This window comes from Ricinus communis, chromosome 7 (genome assembly GCF_019578655.1).
Source record: "Ricinus communis isolate WT05 ecotype wild-type chromosome 7, ASM1957865v1, whole genome shotgun sequence".
NCBI lineage: Eukaryota > Viridiplantae > Streptophyta > Magnoliopsida > Malpighiales > Euphorbiaceae > Ricinus > Ricinus communis.
In genome coordinates this window covers 12,781,406-12,805,683 of record NC_063262.1, presented here as the reverse complement: position 1 = coordinate 12,805,683, position 24,278 = coordinate 12,781,406, and the positions used below count along the sequence as shown (strand labels likewise).

The 24,278-nt window shown below is 34.3% G+C and overlaps 3 protein-coding genes across 4 annotated transcripts; 1 reads left to right on the top strand and 2 right to left on the bottom strand.

The window, feature by feature from the left end:
• The first annotated feature begins 11,391 nt into the window (after positions 1-11,391).
• On the top strand, positions 11,392-18,483 carry LOC8281213. The gene is made up of 7 exons (XM_015717520.3): positions 11,392-11,879; positions 12,045-12,156; positions 12,622-12,783; positions 13,862-13,908; positions 15,742-15,856; positions 16,459-16,525; positions 18,170-18,483. Exons 1-7 carry the CDS (start codon positions 11,676-11,678, stop codon positions 18,213-18,215), a joined length of 753 nt encoding a protein of 250 aa, XP_015573006.1. The 5' UTR covers positions 11,392-11,675; the 3' UTR covers positions 18,216-18,483.
• Positions 18,484-18,586: 103 nt separating this feature from the next.
• Positions 18,587-20,542, bottom strand: LOC8281208. Of its 2 annotated transcripts, none has more exons than XM_048376695.1 (2): positions 19,807-20,542; positions 18,587-19,503 (listed from the first exon to the last, which is right to left on the bottom strand). In XM_048376695.1, exons 1-2 carry the CDS (start codon positions 20,540-20,542, stop codon positions 19,424-19,426), a joined length of 816 nt encoding a protein of 271 aa, XP_048232652.1. In that variant the 3' UTR covers positions 18,587-19,423. The 2 variants fall into 2 exon arrangements, with proteins under 2 accessions (XP_048232652.1, XP_015572990.1); XM_015717504.3 differs by having other exon boundaries at positions 19,815-20,542.
• Positions 20,543-21,228: 686 nt separating this feature from the next.
• On the bottom strand, positions 21,229-23,185 carry LOC107260749 (pentatricopeptide repeat-containing protein At2g13600). Its single transcript, XM_015717503.3, has one exon. It carries the CDS (start codon positions 22,929-22,931, stop codon positions 21,234-21,236), a length of 1,698 nt encoding a protein of 565 aa, XP_015572989.1. The 5' UTR covers positions 22,932-23,185; the 3' UTR covers positions 21,229-21,233.
• Between the last annotated feature and the right edge of the window lie 1,093 nt (positions 23,186-24,278).

Sequence of the window (24,278 nt, the reverse complement as noted above, 5' to 3'; positions counted from 1 at the left end):
ATTTAGCTGCACTAGTAGATGAGAATATTATTGATGTGTTTTATAAAGAAAATGATGTACTAACATCTGATCTTTATGAGGATGATGGCATTTTTACTTCAAGATCAATGATATATACTCTAATTTCGCTTACTTGTGTGATGTTCTTTCTGATGGTAATATGCATTTTAATAATCATAACATGTGCATATTTGACATAAATTCTACTCAAATTAACTCATTTAATTTAGGCATAAATGATAACCCTATGAATATTTCTATCACTCGTGATATAACTCTTGAAGAGATGAGAGAATTTGAAAGAATCTTAGAAACAAAGAATCGGTATTTGCTTAGTCGTACAATGGTATGCCAAGTGTAGATAGAAAGATAATGGAGCACCATATCGCAACCTACTCGCATATCAAGCCTATTAAGCAAAATATGAGAAGGTTGAGGCTAGAATGGGAAAAAAAGACCCAAAAAGAGGTCACCAAGCAAGTGAAAACCAATTTCCTCGATATAGTCAACTATCCTAAATGGTTGGTGAATATAGTCCCGGTTCTTAAGAAGGATAAAAAAGTTAGAATGTGTGTTGATTACCAGGACCTGAACAAGGCTTGCCCCAATGACGACTTTCCCCTTCCTCACATCGATGTGATAATTGACAGTATGGATTGAAGCGCAATGTATTCTTTCACGAATGTACTCTTCGAATACAACTAGATTATGATGGTGGTCATGGACAAGTTGAAGATAGTGTTCATCACCGAATGAGGCATAGATTGCTATAAGCTTATGCTATTTGGATTACAAAATGCAGGAGCAACTTATTAGAGAGCAACCAATATTTTATTTCATGATATGATGCACAAAGAGGGTGAAATTGTATGTGCACGACGTGATGGTCAAATCTAAAATAAGGGAAACGCACTTCCAAGCTCTAGATAGGTTTATAGGATGAGTGAAAATATATGAACTAAGGTTGAACCCAAAGAAGAGTGTATTTAGAGTTACATTAGGGAAGCTGCTGGGGCACATAATGAGTCAATGAGGAATATAAATAATCCAGATAAGGTCAAGGTGATTTAGGAAATGCCAGCACCGAAGATAAAAAAAGAGGTTAGAGGATTTTTAAAAAACATTTGCAGTACATCAATAACTTCATCTCTAAGTCCATAATGGTTTATGATCTTATTTTTAAACTTCTAAGGATGCACCAACCTATTATGTGGGATGAACAATGTTAGAAAGCCTTCGACTGGATTAAGGAATACATGATGAAGCCACTAGTGTTAAAGCCACTAAAGGATGGTAAGGCGTTGATTCTCTACTTAGCTTTGGAATAGGAAGCAATGGGAGTGGTGGTGACGCAATGCAGGCCCAATGATATGGAGTATGCAGTCTATTACCTCAGCAAGAAGTTGCTACTTTTTGAGCTAAAGTATAATCTCATAGAGAAGAGTTGCTTGGATATGATATAGGCTATGAGAAAATCGAGACACTATCTCTAGTCTTATAGGGTTCAAGCAATCTTAATAATGGGCCCGTTGAAGTATCTATTTGAAGCTCCATCCCTTATAGAAAAATTGGCTAGGTGGCTAGTACTTCTAACAGAGTTCGATATTAAGTATATCACTAAGAAAATGGTCAAAGGAAGGGCTGTAGTATAATTCCTAGCATAAAATGCGATTGAGAGAGATGAGCCATGGATCTAGAGTTTTCTTATGAAAGTTTGGGGGCAATTGAGATCCAAGATAGAGGATGCACTTCGATGGAGCAATAAATACCAAAGGCACGGGATTATGAGTAGTCTTGGTCATATTAGAGGGCTAGATGTTGGTAATGGTCACGAGATTGGACTTTAAGATAACAAACAACACGACAGAGTGCGAAGCATATTTGTATGGATTAAAAGTGGCCATAATGGTAGGAGCAAGTAGTTGATGGTCTACAGGGACTTTGTGCTAGTGATTCAGTAAGCCATCGAAGAGTGGGAAGTAAAGGAAGAGAGATTGAAACTATATTTCAATTACCTTTGGACTTTGGATTATAATTTCTCTAAGTGTTAGTTCATACACTTGGTTAGGGATGAGAACAAGATGGCAGATGTGTTGGCCACTCTCTCATATATGTGGGACAAATCCTGCACAACCCTCGATGAAGTTGTTGGTAATCATAAAATCTGGAGTGCCCTGCTAGTATGGGTAGCGAATCATGGATATTTAAATAGGCCTAAAAGAAAAGCCCTAGTTTTACGATTTATAGAAGTTTGTAGAAAGCATGAAGTATCCAAAAGAGGCATATATAAGGGACATATTTGCGTTGCAAAATCAAGCCAGGAACGACATTAGTCACGACAAGGTATTATATAGAAGAATGGCTTCGAGAGTTCGGTTTAGGTGCTTGACTAAAAGAGAAGCGCAAGTGGTAATGGAAGAAATGTATAAAGGGGTGTGTGGGCCTCACATGAATGACATAGTATTAACTAGAAAAATCATGTGTCAAGGCTATTATTAGTTGATAATGGAAAAGGATTGCATAGCCTTAGTAAGGAAATTTCGTGAGTGCCAATTGTACAATGATTGAAATCATTTGCCTCTGAATAAACTTCACAATCTGACCTCTCTATGGCCTTTCGCGGCTTGGGGAATTGATATAATCTGGAAAATAAAGCCTACCTCGTATGGGCATATGTTCATAGTCGTGGCGATTAACTACTGTAATATCCGAAAATTTCCTTTAATAATGATAATATTAATAATAATAATTAATGAATGAGTTTTTATTTAAATAAATTTTACTTTATTTTTATTTGGTTTAATGGGAATGATTTAAATGCAATTTTAAATTTTAATGCTGGACAAATAAGGGAGTTATTTTCTATATCCAATTAGTTTGATTTTTAAGAAATTAGTTAAGTAAATTCTTTGAAAAATAAATTATATTTTTGGTTATTCAAAATTTTTCCCCAAATGAATATATATAAATTAAATTTTATATTTGAGAGTTATAGAAGAATTTGTAAAGAAAATTTTATTAAAAATTTATTAGGAAAAATGGCATTTTAATTAGCTAATGGTGTTAAATTTTAATTGGAAAATATTAAGCAAGTTGATTAATTAAATTAATTGTGTGTTAGGACTAAATTGAAAATTTATTTTGGAATAAGGATTAAAAGTATAATTTTATTAATATGGGGTCTTAATGAAAATTTGTATGTTTGGTATTTTTATAATTAAATATGTCGGCAAGGGCTTTTTGGTAATTTTACATTTAAAAGCAGGTAATATGTATTATATATTTCCAATAATTCTAATTTGGCCCAAATAAAATAGTTAGAGGCTTAATTGAAAAGCTAAAGTTTAAGGGTTAATTGGAAATTTTCCCGAGATGAAATTGTTAGTAATTAAAAAGTTGAGGGACTAAATGGTAAAGAAAATTTCATGGACCAAAAGTCGATATGGAAGGAAAAAGAAAGAAAAGAAAGAAAAGGAAGAAGAAGAAGAAGGAGAAGTCGGAAAGAGAGAAGGAGGAAGAGAAGGGGGCGGCTGGTAGCCGTCTGGCAGGTGGCCGAACGCAGCAGAGGTCGTGTGCACGTGGCAGGTCCAGGCGCGATCGACGAGAGCGAGGAGCGATGGCACTTTCTTGCCCCCGGGCGTTCGCATCCAATGGTGGCGGGGTCGATCTTGTTTTAACTAGTGAGTTGAGGGCTTCCTTTTGGGAGTGGCGGCATCGGCTCTGGTGACCGGAGGAGGGAGTTTCGGTGAGGTGTTGGCAGCCGCATTTTCTGGCTTTTCCGACGAGCTCCGACGAGGGATGGATGATCGGAGGCATATCCAAACTCTCCTCAGCTCAAGTTTCCAATGGCACCGGTTTCGTGGCGATCGGACTCCGTTTAAAAATCGACGATCGAAATCGTCCGTAAATCTCTCCGGATGATTGTGGGTCGGATCAGAAGATCGAAAGGGAGGATCGTCATCGGCGCGTCGTTTTGAGTCCGTTGGTGCGTTTAGATCGTCGATCAGACTCCGACGGCTGGAGGCGAGTCGACCGAGCGATCAAGCGTCTCGGTAATTCTTTGGCCCGTTGATTTTATAATTTTTTTAGTAATGTTATGTGTTTATTGAATTGTGTTCAGCATTAGAAAATATTGTGGGTAAAAATAATTGTTTGTCGAACTGTCTGCCTTAGGTCGTGATTTGTGATGTGTGGCGGAGTAAGGAAAAATAATGAAGTCTTGGGGACTCGACTCCCATTAAAAATAAATTGTTGAATATTTGAAGTATTTTCTGGCAGGTCCTGGGCCCGTTTTACTAGGGGTAAATGTCCGTATTTTAAGGGAGGTTCTGCCGAATTTTTGGTAGAATTTACCCGAGTCGAGATTTTTAGACAGTCAGTCCTAGGAATCTAGACCTAGGGTTAATTGTCAAATGTTTCAACGTTATTGATTAATTGCTTTCCGTGATTAGGTAATCCGTCAGTTTGGCTCGCTCCATCCGAGGCATTGAAGTAGAGCTAGGAGGTCGTCAAAGCTGTGAGTTAAAATCATATGTCTATTTACATGTGTTATGCTGAGATTTTATGAAATAATTCTGATTACATGATTTAATATTTTAATTAGTTATTTTAATCGCTATTTATATAAGTTTCATTTTCTGCATTATGATTTTATTGTTTCGTGTTGACTCGAGATGGGACGGTTGTAGTACATGCTATTTGATGAGTGCACCGATATGAATCTGAGACTAATAGCAAAGGGGTAAAGGGTAAATTTTAAAAGGTAAATTTAGGACTTGCCCTGGTCAAGCATTCCTCTCTGGGCTTAGTAGAGTGTGCTTGCCGGAGTAAAGGTCCCTGGTCGAGCATTGCTTTCTAGGCACTGGCTTATTTGGAAACTTAAATGACCGGACTGGATTTAAGGTCCCTGGTCGAGCTTCGCTCTCTAGACGCTAGCCTTATTGGAGTAAGAAAGCTGAAAGGCTAAGAGTGTTAGTGATAATTAAGTGGCTGAACTGGATTTAAGGACCCTGGTCGAGCTTCGCTCTCTGGGTGCTAGTTTTGTTAGAATGAGAGAGTCAAGATGTTAGTGTTGAGATTAGGATTCTGCTGAGGTACTCTGTCCCGTAGTATATGAAAGTCATATTTTTTTTAGTATGGCATGATTCGTATATTTTTGCATGACTTATTATTTTTTTCAAATTAAATAAATGTGTTATGGAAGTGTTGTAAATGTTTTTGGATATATGATTTTAACTCACTCTCGAGACTGACAGTTTCAATTTTATTGTTTTTTCATATCTGTGATTGTTAATCTTCCCACGGCTCTTATTTAGCAACCCAACTCCTTCATCATCGGGTGATGTAATTGATTTGGTATGTTGACTTGTAAAATCTTATATTCTTCGCAGTAGAAATAATAGACTTATCAGTTGTAAATTATTGTAGTTTCGATTCTTGCCTAATTCTACTAGTAGACCGAATTAAATATATAGAATTTAATAGTTAAGATAAATTGTGACATCAGTAATATCAAATGAGATTTAATTAAGTTAGTGAATGTCAGGCTTACTACGGGATTCCATGGCCTTATGCCTACCCATTCCCTAATGCCGATCACGGGCCCGCAGATCGGGTCGTGATAACTTCTCTAAATGGGTTGAAGCTGAGTCATTCACTACCGTGGGGGCAAAGTAGATGGCCCGGTTTATAAAGAACTTGATTTGTAGGTACGAGGTCCCGCATCACATTTTGACAAACAATGGGATGCAGTTCATGCATGAAGCGGCGGATCTGCTTGAAGAGTACAAGATTGAACATCATAGGTCTTTTCCAGACAAGCCTCAAACAAATGGTATGGTAGAAGTAGAAAATAAGAACTTGAAGGAGATACTCTTGAAAATGGTGTGGAGCCACAAGGATACCAGACTATTGAGCAAACATCAACAGGGCAAATGCCATACTCTATGGTTTATGGGACTGAAGTAATTCTACTAGTCAAGCTGGAATTGAAGTCTTTGAGGGTTGTGCTAAAAAGCTAACATACGGGAGTATCAGTGGGTCGAGTAGAGGCATCAATAGCTAGCTTTGATCGATGAAAAGAGAATGAAGGCTTTGTATCACATGAAATTGTACCAAAATAGGGTAGCAAGGGCATTCAACAAGAGAGTGAAGTCGGGGAAGATTAGAGCTGGTGATTTAGTATTGAAGCACAAGAGGCCTATGGTGTTTGATCCCAAAAGGGAAATTCAAGCCCAACTAGGAGGCCCCATATATTGTAAAGAAAATCCTACCTAAATGTGCTGCTCAAATTTCAGACCTGGAAGGAAATGAATTCTTTGAGTCCATCAACTTGTATTACCTTAAAAATGTTTAGCTTGAAAATCTAAAAGGACTATTTGATAACAGGAGTTATGTCATGAGAAATAAAAATATATTCATTTGGGCTTTTACTAAATGAATAAAATTATTTAGAGTTTTTATCAAACATGCATATGAATATTTATTACTTTATGCACTACTAAAAGAAAAAGAAAAAGAAAATACTAACAAAATCTATGAGATCTAATCATAAAAGCCATTTCATTTTCTCTTCTTTGCATTTGCATTTCTAGACTTAGCAACTAGCTATCGGGTCCTCTTAAACCTTACAAATCTAGGTGTAGTGGTGGTATGAAGCTGAATCCAAGCCTTGAAATTGTCATCTATGGTTAGGTCGCCTTTAGCGTCGATGTTGCGATCAATGGTACGGTGGGGCCACAACCTCTAGATCTTGTCCAAGAAATCCTGCCTTCGTGGGAATCCTTCAAAGTTAAGAGGATATTCTAGGATCAGGTGCTTTTGCCCATATTGGCGATAGAGCTTGGAAGGTGTGTTGAAAGTAGATGCTCGTAGTCCAAGCAAAAGGATGTGGCTACCATATCCCAAGAGTGTGATGTGACAAATCTTCCACCAAGGGTAGGTTCACCATATAAGTGTATTTGGAATGCCCTTCATCTAAGAAATCAAGTTCTTATGACCTCGAGGCAAAGCAATAGAGCAAACTTGCACATGCTTTGACTCATACTTGTCAATATCTCTTAGGATGGTCAGTATCTAAGCTTTTTGCATAATTAGATCTGCAAAAAGAGAAAGGAAAAAATAAAAAAGAAAAATAATAAATAAAGAAAATAGATGCTAAGTTGAAAACCCGAAATGGCAGCTTAGACAAAAGTTAAGGCATTCAATAAAAAGAAAGAAAGAGATTTGGTTGCATACCTACAAGAGAATGAGGCTGCCAATAAATTATTGATGGTTTTGTACATGTCCAATCTTTTTCAGCTAAAATTATTGGAACTAGATTAACAACACGTTCCACTCGATCAATAATGCCAACAATTTAGATATTTCCCCTTTCTTGAGGAGAAATTAGCAAAAATTGCGTATGGAGACAAAAGCTCACAATCCTAACCTAAATGGAGATACCCCTTTCCTTCTTATCATAGCAAGAAATTAGAGAAGTAAGGGTAGTGTACTCACCAACAAAATATGAAAGTACATCAAGTGGGGGCATATTGAACAACTCCACTAGTTTACTAAAAAAGGATCATCTAGTCTTGGCAAAGCAATTGGATGTGTGGAATCATTGGAACCTCCAAGAATGGCAAAGAATTCTTCAATCATTAGACATAATTCTTGATCACTAAAATAGAAGACATTATCTTTTGGGCACCAAAAGTTAGCAGCTGAATAGAGGAATCCGTAGTCAAACTCGGTGTGTTGTAAAGCCTTAAAGGAGGAATGGTGATAGCTCCCAAGTTTGATTCATTCATAATCAGTTAAGGTTTTCAGGACTTGTGTGCTTCTTTAAGTCATGGTTTTTTAGCTAAGAAGAGAGAAATCGTATTTGGGGGAGTCTAAGAGGTGTACGCAATAGGCTTAAAATCAGTAGTGTAATCAAACTCTGCAATTTATAGTGGTTCGGGTATTGACAAACACTACATCCACTCAGGGGATCTCTAATTGGGTATTCCACTATTTACTTACATAAATACAGTGGAATTTTCCTAAGCTCACTCCTAACTTAGTGCTTAGGGCTCACACCAAACCTTTACCCTTGTGTTTTCAAAGGCTCATACACAATCCTTACAAGAGTTTTACCTAGGCTAACTCTTAAACCCAATCCCAAGTATTTTGGCTAACACTCAAAACCTCACAAGATTATACAAGCTCTTACAACAACCTTTACTATGTTAATTACATACAAAATTTAATAAGAAATGTATGAAATAAATGAGCAATGAATAAGGCACAATTGGAGTTTATTGATCAACGATAAATGTCTTTTAGAGAGACATTACACTATGGTTCATAGGCCTTCCATTGCTTCTAGCTCTAGATAGTGTATTAAATGTATTGTCAAAGCATAGTCGTTGTCGTTACACCTTATTCGTAGTTGTAACTTGTGTTTCATGGTCGAGACTCTTTTGTTGTAATCGCGATTCATAAAGTAGCAACGGTTATAATCCATGTAGCACTCTGTGATTCACCATGTCAAAAGTAACCGTTGGCGATCTTTCTATCAGATATGAGTGTCACGGTCGTGAGGTCATTAGCATGATCACGATTTACTAGAGGTAGCAAGCTTGGAAGCAGTCGCGATATTGGGAGCGATACCTACTGTCTTCATTTTGCACCTTTTTCACGAGCGCTACTTCTTACTCGCGATGATGATATCCCTTCAGCTTCAACAGTCAATTAAATATGAAAGTCGTGGTCATGACAAGTTGGTGGCAGTCTCTATTTAGGAAGGCATACTTGAATTTTAGCCTTTTTATGAAATTTATGATTCCTCTATAAAAGACACTCAAAAGCCAAGGTTAAAAATACTCAATTTAATTATTAAGGTCAAAATCAAGGATGCCTTTAGTCATGAAACACTTATACCTTGTTTTTGTGTCTACTAATGATCTAAGCAGCCTGTCTTTAGATATTTGACCACTCTTTTGTATTAGTTGTAGCTTGGTAATCTTATTTTTCTACAAATCATACTTGAAAAATGGATAGAGTGTAAAAAAATGAAGTAGAAAGATAAAACAATAAAATGCAATGGGAAATAATCCATCAATTGGAAAAACGTGTGGTGGGAAAATAAAAAATGGGCTTTGGTTTTAATTTTTAGAGTTTAACAAGATATTAGAAAGAGGGAAATATAGAGAAGAAAGATAATGAAAGGGACTTGTTGCCGTTATAAAAGACCCATATTATTTCAACTCGGCAAACTCAAACGGAGAAGCATGTTGAATGGTAAACTCGGTTAGCTAAGGGGCTAACATATCAAGAACACGTAAATTTGATTGTTAAATGTACTCAACTTTTTTTAGCAAAAACTATAATTGGACCTTGAACTTTCACGTTTTTCTATGATTAAACGCTTCATGTTTAAAATGATGAAATTGAACCCTCTTACTTTACAATTTAGTGTTTAAACATTTTAGTTAACACCCATTTATGCGTGTTTTACAAGTGCTGATAAATTAGCATTCAAACACTTATTTAATAATAAAATAATAAAAATAGAATAGCAAAAGGCATAATTGGACTCTTTAATGTTATTTTTTTTTCCATAATTTAGTCCCTTATATTTGAAATGGTGGAATTGAATCCTATCTTTTGTTTTTATTTTTTCCATTTGTCATTCCTATCTTTCTTCTTCTTAGAAAATTAATTAAACAAACACACAACAATGACAATACAAATCCACTAAAAAAAAACACCTTCAGTTATAATACCTACAAACTAGAACATCTAAAATAAAAAAAATAAAAAATCTTTCTTGTTGATAAATCAAACTAAAATATTTGTTCCCTGTTTTTCTTTTTTATACAAAAAATTACAAAAATTGAACTTTTTTATCATCAAATTTAACGATATCAAATGAAAGAACAATATTTTGTTAGATCCGTTTAATTAGAGGGCTCGTGACATAAGATAACAAAACCAGATGACTTCATTCCACCATTTTGACCATGATGAGCAGAAATACAAAAGTAAAAAGCTTAGAAGCCCAATTATGCTTTTTGGCAACTTTTAAGGAGCTGCAAATTATAAGATGGACCTCTGCTCATGTAGCTTTATGGACTCAGGGGTCCATCCGACGTCGCTTTACTTGTATAAAAATTAGTGTTTTAAGTTTCACATGTGCATGAGACGCTGATGCAAATTCATTTTGAAAAATAATTAATGTACAGTAAATTTTATATTAAATTTCATTAACTTATGTTCATTAAATATGTGTTGAATTTTCATTGCTTAAACATCAAATGTTTATTGTTTATTAATTTAATTTTGTTGACAAGATATGTATACCAGAATATAAATATTTGTAGTGTGTATAATTTATGTTATGTCTAATATTATATATGTCCATTTGAATGTATTAGTGTCTATGATTTTCATTAGTGACGAATATCCATTGACAAACTAATGAATATTATACCTATAAATGATGAATGATTACATCAATCATAAATTTTTTTTAATATGCATCATCAAAATAATAAGGTTTCACAAATAATCAAATATTTTTATTTGAGAATATTGATGAACATTATATATGCAGACAATGAACATTGCAACACTAGATAATGACATTAACATTAACACCAATGAATATTAACTTCATAGATAATAATTATTTAAATATTAAAAAGATTAATTATTATAAAATATTACATACAATGGATATGATACATATAGAAAATAAACATTTGAATACATATAAATGATTTTTTTTTAATATGTATCATGTCTAATATATTTTTTTAATATGTGTTACTATAGTTTAACACGTGTATTTATTATTAATACTTAAAATTTAAATTAATTTATTATGAATTTTAAATATTTAAAATAATTATAAAATATTAAAAGATTAGTCAAAATAATTACAACGGGCATACAACATATAAGTAAATGACTAACTTTTATAAAAATATAAATAAATTTATTCAAAATATTATTTTTAATATAATATTAATTTTAAATTTATTTTATTATAATTTAAAAATAAAAATTTCATGTATACATATCAAAATTTTTTTAAATGGTAACAATAAAATAATTATAAACAGTTATATAACATACGAATAAATTATTAATTTTCATAAATATATATTTAATATATAATTTTTATAGATATATATTTAATATAAAATAAGAGAATTGCATCATTTCTTCAAACTTTGTTTCAAATTCCCAACTGTAGGAAGTTACTATTCGCTTCCAAAAAAGTAGATAGGGAGTTCTCGAAAAAAATATTAATTTTATGAATTTATTATATTACAATTTAAAAAGTTTAAAAACTATATAATTCAAAAAATAAAATTGCAGGAATACAAATTTTGGCATTATATAATTTAAAAAAATAGGGAAAAATTGTGTTGCTCTTTCCTTTCCGCACATATTTTTATCGAGTTCGGTGGGTTCCATGTTATAATTGTTAAAAGAGCATATATGTTCCTCCACCGGAATGAGCCTTTTCCCGTACTATAAAGTACAACCGGAGAAATTCGACAGTAGTATAAAAAGAAGCGACGATATAATTAAATTCTTTCTCAAAATTTCGCCCAAATTCGATCAACAACGGCAGCGATATTTCCGTTCGTGTTTTCGCTCTCGTCATCCCATAGCTGAAGCAAGTGAGAGGTCGGAGGAGGATGGCGTTTGAAGAGTTTAAAGCAATCTATGGAGAACCCAAAGCCGAATGGGTAACGAACTCATCGGTTTTGGGTTCGGTTCCATTACGTCGATTCTTGATGCATGTCTTTGCCCCTGATTACTATCACCTCAAATTTCTTGCAACTGATTTTCACTCCAATACATTCCACGCTCTTAAATCTGTTGTGCAGCTCGAGGATATGGTTACTTCTCGTTTCCCCTCTCTTGTGTTTTTCTCCCAAAACTTGTCTTTTTTATATATAATTTTATGTCTTTTAATTATTATTGTTATTATTATTATTATTATTATTATTATTATTATTATTTGTTACTATTGGTAAAATATATTTGCGTAATCCGATTTGCAGAGGGACAGCATTGGAATTGGGGGCTCCTGGTCCGATTTTGTTGACTACATTATAGCTTCTGTTAAATCTGAGGACGTGAAGCTTGTTCTGGAGAAACGCTCTGACTCAGATGGTAACTCATAATATATTTACTTTATGTGTTCTAATTGACTTAGAAATGAAAGTATTCCTAATGCAAAATGTGTGTCATCTATCTCAAGTAATTCGAACTCAAAAGGGTATTGACTTGAGAGACTGGCAATCAGCACAACCTTTAGAGTTTAATTTGTTTCCTTCGGAGGCCTTAAGGTAGTTCTACTTTATAGTGATTGATTCCCTAACAAGATGTTTTGACATACAAAATTGGATGGTTCTTGGTATCTTGCTCAATGAATGCCAAGAAAGTTAAACCTAAACAACATAGGAAAGACTGAGATACTTGGATGTTTAATTGTTATGTATTTTAGTTTTTACTGGATAACTATTAAGATTGTGCTAGTACACTTGATGTACAAGTCCTTCGGTAGGGGGAATAGGACTTGAAACTTTTCTATATATTTAATATTTTCATTTGTTTCTTTGGTTTTCTCTGCTCTAGGTCCAACATGTGCCAAATTAGTCGCTCAGAAAGCAAAAGGAATGCCTGTTATTTCCATTTCTCTCACAAAACTTGAGGACTCTGCTGCAAATAATGCTTTGGAGAATTTGTCTTTCAGTCTATTCAAGGCATTGAAATCTGCGCAGAATTTGGTTGTACAAGGTTGTCTTTTCTTTTTTGCAAATTATTGTTATAGCACTTGTCTTTCCTTTTTATACAGAACTATTATATCAAATTAGATATTGTCAATTTTGTGAAATTGTAGAAGATTTTAACTCCCTTCAATCTTTTAGCATCTGCAGTATGTTGGTGTAATGCCTAACAAATTAGTAGTAAGAACCCTGGATCCTCGTCTGATTGCTTATCCTTTAGTGTCCAGCACCAATCCTACAATTAATCTGAGTAAATGAAATGTATTATGATTGCGGTGGTGAAAGGGTTAAACAAATAAGCTCTACTTCATTTTGTTGCCTTGTCTTAATGCATATACTTGTTCCTGAATCCTCTCAAGATATTTTTCTTTTTATTTCAACTTCATATCATCCCAGCTTGTTATTGGTCGTGCTGCTAACCTTTGCAACTCATATTCAACAGCATAAGACCATAATTTTGCCAATCCCGTAAGTTTCGTCTTGGCAAAACTCACTCTTCGGTTGTTTTCCATATTATACTAATCGAAGTAAGAATTGATACTATTTAACCAGTCAAGAAAATATTGCTGGATTTACACTCTCAAAAGCTGAGAAATCTACCTTGACTTTCTTGGTGATATCTCTTACTGTATATTGTTCTCAGTTATGTAGATTTTGATTAACTTGTTGATGTTTCCCCCCTTCCTGTGTGCAACTTGTAACACCTGGTCAACTCTTGCAACCGGTCTTTGAGGATGATTTAGACAGCATTTTGATGATCTTGAAACATTTTCATAAGTTCTTCCATCCTAGCTTCCAATCTGTTAGTCATTGTGTCTACTCGATTAGCCAATTAAATGCTTATGAAACATTTCGTTTTCTAGATGCATGCTTATAAAAGTAAATCTATTTAAGGTTTCTTTTGAGATTTGCCTCAGAGTGGAGCTGGCGCTTTCTTGCTTGCTTGTTTGGTCTTTAATAGTAGTAGTTTACTTTGGCTGATAAAAATGTACTTCTCTTGGCATTTACTGTTAGTTATAGTTTTTTTTTTTTAAAAAGAAGGCTTTCTTAGTATTAATTGTTAGTTACTTCTTTGATTACATCTTCAGAGACTGGGCGCTCATCACAATTGACAAATCTGATATTAGTTGAAAAGGTATGCTTGCTTTTTACCAATAATACAGATATGGTGTATTGTCTACTTACTGTGGATCTTTAATGCATGTAATAATTTCCCATTGTTATTGGAACTCTGGGCAAGCTGATGAATCCTGTTGTAAATTCCATCATTTACTTGTCACTATGACTCACCCCTGAGTGATCTCTGAACAATAGAGGTACTATCACTATCAATAGTTGAATGCTAACGACAATACATCTATTTAAGTTTCCTGTGAGACTTCCTATGGCCTCAGACTCAACCTTATTGCATATTGTTTTCCATATAAGAATCATAAACCTATGTGCAAATTTTATCAATATAAAATTTTAAAAAGTGAAGAACACTGAAAAAATCGGAATTAGCAACTCTGTAATCTCTGAATGCCATTATTTTGTGTGTGACATACTATCTCCTCTCTTTTACTGAATAACTGAGGGTTCCTTGTCTTTCTCCTTCCTTTTTCTCTTTGATGATAAACAATTTCATCTTTGTCATGGTCAAGGTTGCGCCTTTCCTGAAATTTCACAATTACCAATGTCTTTGATAATCTCATTTGTCTCATCTATCTCTTCCTTGGGTTCACCTTGCTTATGTTTGGAACTTAAATATCTACTGTCCTTTCTTATTTCCAGAATACGGACTTTGATTCTTGAAATCCTTGGCTTTTGATATTAAGTATACATGTTCATCAGTATATTTTTCTTGTAACAAAATATTAGTACAGGCATTATATATCACAAGTAGGCATTCATTCAGTTTAATGCTCTGGTATACCCTGCTTATCTTTGAAAATTTAATATCTAGTGTCATTCTTTCTTATTCCAGAATAGGGATTTTGATTCTTGAACTCCTTGGCTTTTGTATTAAGTATACATGTTCATCAGTATATTTTGCTTGTTACAAATAGGCATTAAATCACAAATAGGCATTCATTCAGTCCAGTGCTCTGAGTCAAGTTTAAATAGCAAGTATTGTTAGCTCAACACTTAGCCAATTGAGGAAAAATCTGGAAGGACTTACCTCTATGAGCTTTGTGGGCTGGGATTAGAAATTTAGGAATTGTTAATTATTAAATCACTATTTTATAAGAGGCTGGTTATAATTGTATTCATGCTGAAAGAGATGGACATAGAGAAGATGGATTAGTTTCCTTGAGAAGGAAAACAAGAGTGAAGAGAACCTATAACTTGGAAAACTTGCCAATTATGAGTGAATCATTCCAAAAGTATTCATTATTACTCACACTTCAAGAAATAATAATGCTAACTCTTTTCTTATTCTATATGATTAAAATCCTAAAAAGGAATTTTTGATAAACACTTACCAGGAAGAAAACTTCAATTGATCCTAAACAAGACAATCTCCTCATAGATACAAGAGCACTACTCTACTTTTCTTAAAATGGGAAGGATAATTAATAGGAAAACTTATCAAAATCCTTGTTCACATCCTCAACTATGTCTAGGGGTTCCACTCCCAGTAGGTGCTAGAAACCTTCCACTTTATTTGATCATGATCAAGCCTGAGCATAAAAAGTCAATGGGGCTACTGTATTTGACAGCATAAAGTTGGGTACTTGACCATGTGAGGAAATTTCACCATTTGGAATTATACTGATAAAGCTTTATTGACAGTTACCTTCCTAGTCCGTACCTCTTGGTCATTGTTTAGTGAACAAGTTGTGCAGACTCATGCTGCTCATCAATATCTTGATTCTCCAAAAGTTGGTATAGGAAGATATTAAATGATGTTCAAGCGTACTGCTGTATGTGAAACAAGCATGCTGATTTCATATGTCTTTTGACCTAAAACTTCCCTGTTTGTCAGGATGGGAGTGAAAGAATTCAGGGCGAACTGGGAAAGAGGCAGAAGTTAGAAATGATGAACCCTTCATATAAGACAGGTGCTTCTGCTCTTAGTAATGGTTCACAAGATTCCCCAGGTGTGCATCCCTTTTATTTTGTTTATTTTTGTTTACCATCCATCTTGTAATGATTTTAACAGCCATGAGATCCAGATTATTTGTGAACAGAAGTGAAGTATGTATATTTGCATTGCTTATATACCTTGATTGATAAAGTGTTTCAAAATGAAATGGAAAACTCTCGTGCATGTCATCTGCGAAGATTTGGATTCCAAATTTCGATAAAAGCTTGCCAGCAAGCACCATATTAATGTGGAATTTAAGTATCATATGACCAAACCATGATTATTCTGCAATCTGGTCTAAATGAAACTCATAGAGAGCAAATTATAACACAGCTATAAGCTTTATCTTACGAGAAATCATGTTCTGGTGAAGTTGACAGCAATGTTGTATCTAGGTAATTTCTGCTTAAGAAAGGTGCTGCTGCTTTCACATTCTTCTAGAAACTTTCTTATCTAGTTGGTTGGGAGTGGGTTGCTTCTCACTATTTTGCAGCATTTTATTTGCAGATTGTTATCCATTTAATTTCTGCCAGAAGCTGGAAATTTTGGTCTTTTAAGTAACTATGGCAAATTTTAAAGGAAAAATAATTAACTGTTCACTTGCCTCTACAACAGATAAGCGATCAGCTCGAGATCCAGCACCAAAGAAAGTTACTACTCGTGTTGTACCCGCTCATCGCAGGTATTACTGTACTCGCCAAATTACAGGATAGCAGTATATCCAAGTATGGTCGTATAATCGTATTATTTTTCAATCATTCACATGAATAACATAGGACAGTATGTATAGGAGCCTTTTTGTTTACACTTTTAATAAAAAATGTATTATGTTACATTTACATTCCCTAATGTTTTCCAATTCCTAACCTGACTGGTGTCCCTTATTCTCTCAAACAACACTACAACACATGTTTGCTATTGAATCTCTTGATTACTCTAATTTTCTTCCAGTATTTCTTTCTTCACTATCCAAAAATGAAAATAATCAACACTTCAACTACTATTATACTATCTAAAGCCAAAATACTAGTAATTAAACTGATAGTGAGCGTCTTCTTGATATTCAACACTGCGGAGCATGGATATACTGTTCGTAATATCATCATTGGTACTCAAATATAATAATAATCTGTGCAGAAAGGATTGAAACCTTCAATGTCAAAAACCTCATAACAACCTGAGTTCATCTGTGTTGGAACCATTCTACTCAAAAGCTCAAGCTATTAGATGGAATTTTAAGAATAGTTTTATATCTTGAACACACCCCTCCACATGAATGCCCTATTGGGCTTGATCCTTGAACAAGCATATTCCCACTTTTTTCTTGTGCTTCAGTATTTAATTAGTAGTATAGGAGTGGCCCAAGGCTCAAGTTCTAGATCTTTTGATTATAGAGGTTTTGGTATAATGTTAAAGAACCAATTCACCCAAAAACCATTAGCTATTAGATGAGGTTTCAAGCATAGTTTTATACTGTAGAAACTCTTTGTAATAATATTCTATATAGGAGTAATCTTCTATATAGTTATAAAAAATTTGACTCACTTTAGGCCAATTATAAATAACAATACATATTAATAATTATGTGTATTTCAAAGAAGATGCTATATTAAAGGTTTAAGATGTAATAAAATATTTATGTAAGGTTGTTTGACATAGTGATTTATTATTTAGAGTTGTTACCGCATTGAGGACTTTTAATATAGACTTTATATATTTTCAATACTATATTGATAAATGTACAATTTTTTCAATTATGTCTAACTATTTTCTCATTATAAATACTTTGATTTTGACATGCTTGATTAAATAACTATACTAAAATAATGCATACTTTATCTCTATACCACTTGGAATGAGAATAATTAAGTCAAAACAAAATATTTAGTAACTACCTCATATTTGATGATGAGAATATAACTGTAAAAAGGATTTATTGTATCTCTAATAGTCTCAAAGTTAGACCCATTTCATCGTTAGAATTTTCAAGATAAACCATTTCAACGACCTCATATTTGATGCTTAGCCTTATGGGAGCAAACCCATGTGAGAATAACTTGGAGGAGAATATTTGTTTGATAGCAGAGAAACTCTCACTTTGTTATATCTGAAAAACTCTCTACTCAGTAAGAGCAAGTTATATCTTATTTTGCATGTATAAGTGAATAGTGGATAGAAATGCTAATGAGAGATAACAAGTAAATTATATGAGTTGGCAGCTAAAGAAATCTGGTAAGTGCGATCGGCAGAAAGTATCAGTATTATATGTCAGTTGTGTGGTGTTTCTGTTCTAAATAGATTTACTTCTGGTTTAATGTTTTGGCAGGGCAAAAGTAAGGGGCGTCTTTCTGCAGGATACCGGAGATGATTAAGATAGCTAGAAGCTAAGGCTGACACTGTTTTTTGCCGTGTTGTACAATTAAACGTTCCAGTTTGGAATTGTGTGTGAAGAAAGGAGCCACATTTGAAGAGAATGAATAAGGCCTAATACTTAGGGTTACTAGTTAGGTCACAAAATGTACATTTTAGGTTCCTAGCTTTCATGAGCAAATATAAGTTCATCAGATGTTTCAACTTCAGACCTTTGTATAAATTTGTATAAACGATCATTTCATCAATTACAATTTTTTTTCTTTCTCACCATTGATGTGGACATGTAGACAGGGGAATGGCTGTCATTCTTTCCCATTATTGTCTTTGCTGTTGCTATGTTTTGGACCAGAAATACATTAAACATGAAAGATGGCAAACATATTTTGTGATTAAAAGTTGTGCAATTGCCATCAATGCCCTGATCCTCCTGATCAGGGAGAAATTACAGGAAAATCGGTGTCATAAAATACAGATTTTGTCTGTGCATAAGTTTGTGGCTGCTGTCTGCTAGCATTTCTATGAATGCTAGGCAGGGTAGCGGACGACGTCAAATTCTGTCTCGTCTCCATGGGAACTATTAGGAACAAATTCCAATTTCACCACTGCGGTTTAGCTCTTTTTTTTAAGTTTACGAGCATTTTAATTGTAAATTACGCTCTCTTAAAAAATTAAATACAGTAAAAAAAATTAATTTTTAAATTATTTAAATTAAAAATATATATTGATATTTAAATAAAAAAAATAAAAAAAAAATATTACTAGTTTTTAGTATTTTTATTATTTTTTAATAATAATAGTGAAAGATACAATAACGGTAGTGGTGCGAAAGATAGTAGAGATAAGAGTGATTTTGCCACCACCAAAGATGGTAGGATAAGCGAAAATAATGGTGATAGCAGCTACTTATTATTTAATTATATTAAAACTATAAAACAATTTCTAAATATTATTATAAATTTATTTAATTATTTTTTATTTTTAAAAGAAAATAAGTTTTTATTTTTTATATGATAGAGTTAATTTGAATCAAATATATAAAGATTTAGATTAAAAAGTCTAAAAAATTTAAAAATTATTAAATTGAGCACGTCTAACGAAATTAGTGATCAAATAGAACTTTACTCCAAACTATTATATGGAAATCTTGCTTCTGTCATTTCCTATATATGAAGCTTCTGGTGGTGCGGTTGAGAAAGTAATCCTAACATTATTTAGAAGATGCATCCTCCATGTCTCTTGCTTTTGCTTTTCTTAATGCGAAAGATAGAACAGCAACCGTGGAAGAAACTGGAAAGATGATTAAACAATTTTCCATGAGTCAAGACATTTCCACGAGTAAAGATATGATAATCAAATGGCTCAAAGACATGTAAGGGAAAAGAAAAATGTCTTTGCAAATACGATTTCTGAGAAATTTCAGATAATCAAACAAGAATGGCCTTGGAATTGCAGCTGGATGTTAAAAAAGTTAGATTTAAATTTTTTCAATTTAATATTTTATAAAATGTCTAGAAAAAGTGTTGACTTGCCTGTTTTTTGAAAAAAACAATTTATTCAAAAATTAAAATAAAATCTCAACCTTAGTACAACCTAAATACCTGCTTGAACTGCTGCTGCTGCTGCTATTACTTCTGTTGCTTCTTTTACCATCTACAGCCAGGAATCCTTTTATGCCCCACCCTTTATCGGCATGATTCTCATATCCATGCGACGGTGACCTTGTGGAAGCCTTTGAGCCATTCCCTCCTTTTACTTCTGTCTTCCAACTAAGAAAACTGGGAACAAACAGCTTGATCATGAAAGTTTCTTTTTCCATACTTCCACTTCTTGAAATCTGACACGACTTGCCATTTTTCCCTGTTATTCTGGTCTTCCGTTTCTTGACTGGAGTCCCAGTAGTGTTGAAATGAAAGCTTGTCCTTTCAGTTTCATTCTCTTCATGTACCTCTTCTGGAGCAACTTGATCATCAACAATATCCTTCAGAGAGAGTTCATAACTGGACTCTGGCATGTCATGAATCCTGTACATGAGCTCCTTCCTAGCTTCTGAAATGGCTTGTAAACGTGATCTTGGGGATATATTACTGTAACTATAGTTGTGGGGTAACAAATGGTCGGTCTCAGTTTTAAAATTCCTTGATGTATTTGTTTTCCACAACCCCACTGAATAATCATCAAATTCTTCATCAAAATGTTCTTGGAGCTCTGTTTCGCCACTATTTTCATCCCAGGAATTGAATTCTACATCTCCCTTACTATCGCAGTTTCTGCTTACTTGGCGACTTGGATTGAAAGAAAACAGGTGGTTGCAGTGATCAAGCATCATTTTTAAGATGGGATGGCTCTAACTAAAGGAGATGCAAGAAATGTTGGTTTCAGAATCAGCAGCAATGTTTTTATCTGGAAGACAACAGCCTTTTGTCATTTTCTCCACACAAAGTCGTGAACTCAAAAGTCACTGCCGTCTTATACGGGCTGATTAGTAAATGGTCCAACCTTCCCATTTTTCTTCAAATGTCTTCTTCAAACCTTTCTTGAGAAACCTGCCTTCTGTCTATTTCCTTTTTTCTTCCTTCAATTCAATTTTCAAATCCTTGTCAAACCATTAGCTCAAGCTAAATAAGTCTTCCCAGTCAAGTCAATGAAACTATGAAGATTTTGTGCACGCTGGACTGAACCATATAGATGGCATGTCACACATTTTAATTACGTTTTCGCCTTCAAGAATTCAACCAACACCGTGTGCCATGGGCAAGGAATTAGAGAATTTCAAAGAAGATGCATAAAAGACATAATTTGTATGGGTCACACGTTAGCACTGAAGTCTAGAGGGTCCAACACCTTTGCAAATCCCAGGTGTTTTCATTCAGTTTACCATGTTTGTCCACAGGTGGATTTTGTAGGCTAGATTAAACACGAGGGAGTTGGTGTTACAGTATTGGCTGGCAAGAAGCTCCAGTTCTTCTGTCCAACATCTCTATAGTTCTTCAAGTTACACTATCATCTTCGTCTAGAAATTAAGAGTTCATAGTGCAGGGTCGATATCCAGCTTCCTTCATGTGATCAACCAGTACAGCAATAATTTCATTTATCTCTTTCATCTGATGATGGACCCTGGCTCTGGCCACAAATTCATGTACTTCATTTCTCACCTCAATCCAACTTTGAGCAGCCTCTTTCTTCAAACCTCTCTCCCCCATGACCCTCCTCACTCTATGGACTTCACTCCACCTATTAGCTGCAGCATATACGTTGGATAACATAATGTATCTTGCAGCATTAGTAGGTTCCAACTCAAACAGGACTTCTGCTGCACGGCTAGCAAGATCTAAATTCCCATGTACTCGACAAGCGCCTAAAAGTGCACCCCACATACCAATGTGAATTGATCCATTTGGTGCTCTCTCTATGAACTCCGTTGCTTCCTTCAGCCTATTTTTCCTTCCCAATAGATCAACCAATATTGAATAATGATCTGATTTTGGGACTATGCCATATCGCTTTTCCATTGCATCTAGGATCTGAAGACCTTCAGAAACTAAACCTGTGTGACTACAAGCAGATAACACCCCAGAAAATGTGACATGATTTGGCAATCTGTTTCCTTCTACCATCTTCCTGAAAAGGTCGAGTGATTCCTCTGCATGTCCATTTTGGGCAAGCCCTGTTATCAATGAGTTCCAAGAGACAATATCCTTCTCTGACATACCCTCAAACAATGATTTCGATGACTTCATATCTCCACACTTGCAGTACATGTCAATCAATGCATTATATACATACATGTTGAACAAATCAGTTCTACCGCTGCTTCTGATGATGTGTCCATGGATCTGTTTCCCTCTTTCGATAAGTGCTAGATCTGCACAAGCACCTAAAACAGTAACAAATGTAAAAGCACTAGGCAGAACATTCTCTTCTTGCATCTGCAGGAAAAGCTCCAAAGCTTTATAACTATGCCCATTTTTTGCGAAGCCAGCTATCAAACTAGTCCAAGACACTGTGTTCTTAACTGGCATTTCCATAAAAAGACGAAAAGCATCATCCATTCTAGAAGCCCGGGCATATGCGTCAACCATTGAAGTCCATGACACGACATCCCTTTCAAACATTCGACTGAATATACAATAAGATGTATTATGTTGGCCACATTTTCCGTAGGAATCAATTAAAGCGTTGTAAACTATCACATTGAACTCCAACCCAATAAGTATTGCTGCTCCATGCACTTGACGTAACAAATCCAATGAGCCTAAGCAAGCACAAGAACCAACTACGCTAACCACAGTAAACTCGTCTAAACATATACAACCACAATCTCTTTGAATCCTTTTCAAAATATTAATCGATTCTTTATAAAAGCCATGACGAGACAAACCTGAAATAAGTGAATTATAGCTAATAAGATTTGGTTCAGGCATTTTATCAAACAGGTCGCGAGCATTGTCAAATAAACCCACTCGTGCGTAACCACCAATCATAGTGTTCCAAGAATGAATATTCTTAATGGGATTATCATCAAAGACTTTCTGGGCACTATCAATGACGTTGAATTTGGAGTACAAGTCCATTACACGATTGGAGAAAAAGGGGCTACATATGAGTGCTGTTTTGATGAGAAAAGAGTGCAGGGTCAAGCCGAGTTTGAGGTTTCTGGTACTGATACATTTTGAGAAGAGAGATATCCATTGAACAACATCTGGGCTTAAATCCATAGAAATTGTGGGGTTGGTTGTGGAGTTGATTATTGCATGGAAGATCAGACATGGCCACAAAGCAATGCAATTCAGTTATTTGCTCATACGCTTTGCGTTTTTTTCTTTTTAGCGACAAGTCCAGGTCAATGAGGTTTCCGGACAACAAATGATGAAGGATCAGAAATATTTAAAGGAAATATTACAAATTTGGTGCCTTTAACTTTTTATTTTTTGCTCTTTTGGTGTTTTTACAAATTTTTTATTCAATCAAGTTTCTTAACCACCCAAATATTTAATATATATCATCAATCAAGTGTATATCTCTCTTTTCTAGTAGTTTGACCGATGACTAGGCATAACTAAGCCCACAAAACCAATGATAAGAATTGACATGTCACTAAATGATATTAAAAAGACAAAAACATCCTTATAGCTTTCCTAAATACAAACTAACGATTTTGTTGTTTGAAAATAAAAAATCTTTACCCACTTTCTATTTTTAGGGTTTCTCCTTGCTTTTCAAAATTGAAAGAGGAGGAAAGAAATCGTATACTATTGAAAGCAAAATGAAAAAGGAATGAAAGAACAAAATTGTGGCTGCATGAATCCTTTTGCGTATAGGACCTCATGGAGTTCTATGAATCTAGGAAGAAGATTTCTTACTAGGTGACATGTAAGTTGAAATATATGAATAACAAATTAGAAAAAATTACTATGAGAAATTTTGATTAACTTTGTTTATTTTTTTGTGTGTTAATGGCAGAATGGTTGTGGCTTTTACCAATGGGTTGATCCCTTAATATGTGAAAGGGCCAAACAAATTATACCTACTTTGTTGCAGAAGGTCAGAAAGATGGAAACAAAAATGCAGAGAAGTAGAATAAAAAAGAGAGTACTGTTTGCGGTAGTGTGTTTACTACTGTTACCATATTTTTCAAATGATGATTAGTTGCAGGCAGAATTGTAATATATTTTTCAAATGATGATTAGTTGCAGGCAGAATTGTAATTTGGGTAGAATGGTAGTTATCTTAGGTATATGGTAGTATTATGGGAAGAAGTATAGTGTTTTGCTATGAATTTGTAGTGTAAAGTTATTATCAATAAATGAAATTAAAGTAAGTTATCAGCGTATTTTGTATTTGATGATATGCTTGTAAGAGACAAGCTCACAGTCCTGAGACAGTAAATGAGCATGAAGTCCTGAATAACATGCAATTATAATAAGACATAAACAATCATTCATATACCATAGAAAAACAACATCAAACATATCCAAAGTTTAAGTGCTTAAATTGCATAAGATAACTAGAAAACAAATGTACTATAAAGGCTGTTGATAACTTTAAATTGACAAAACATACAT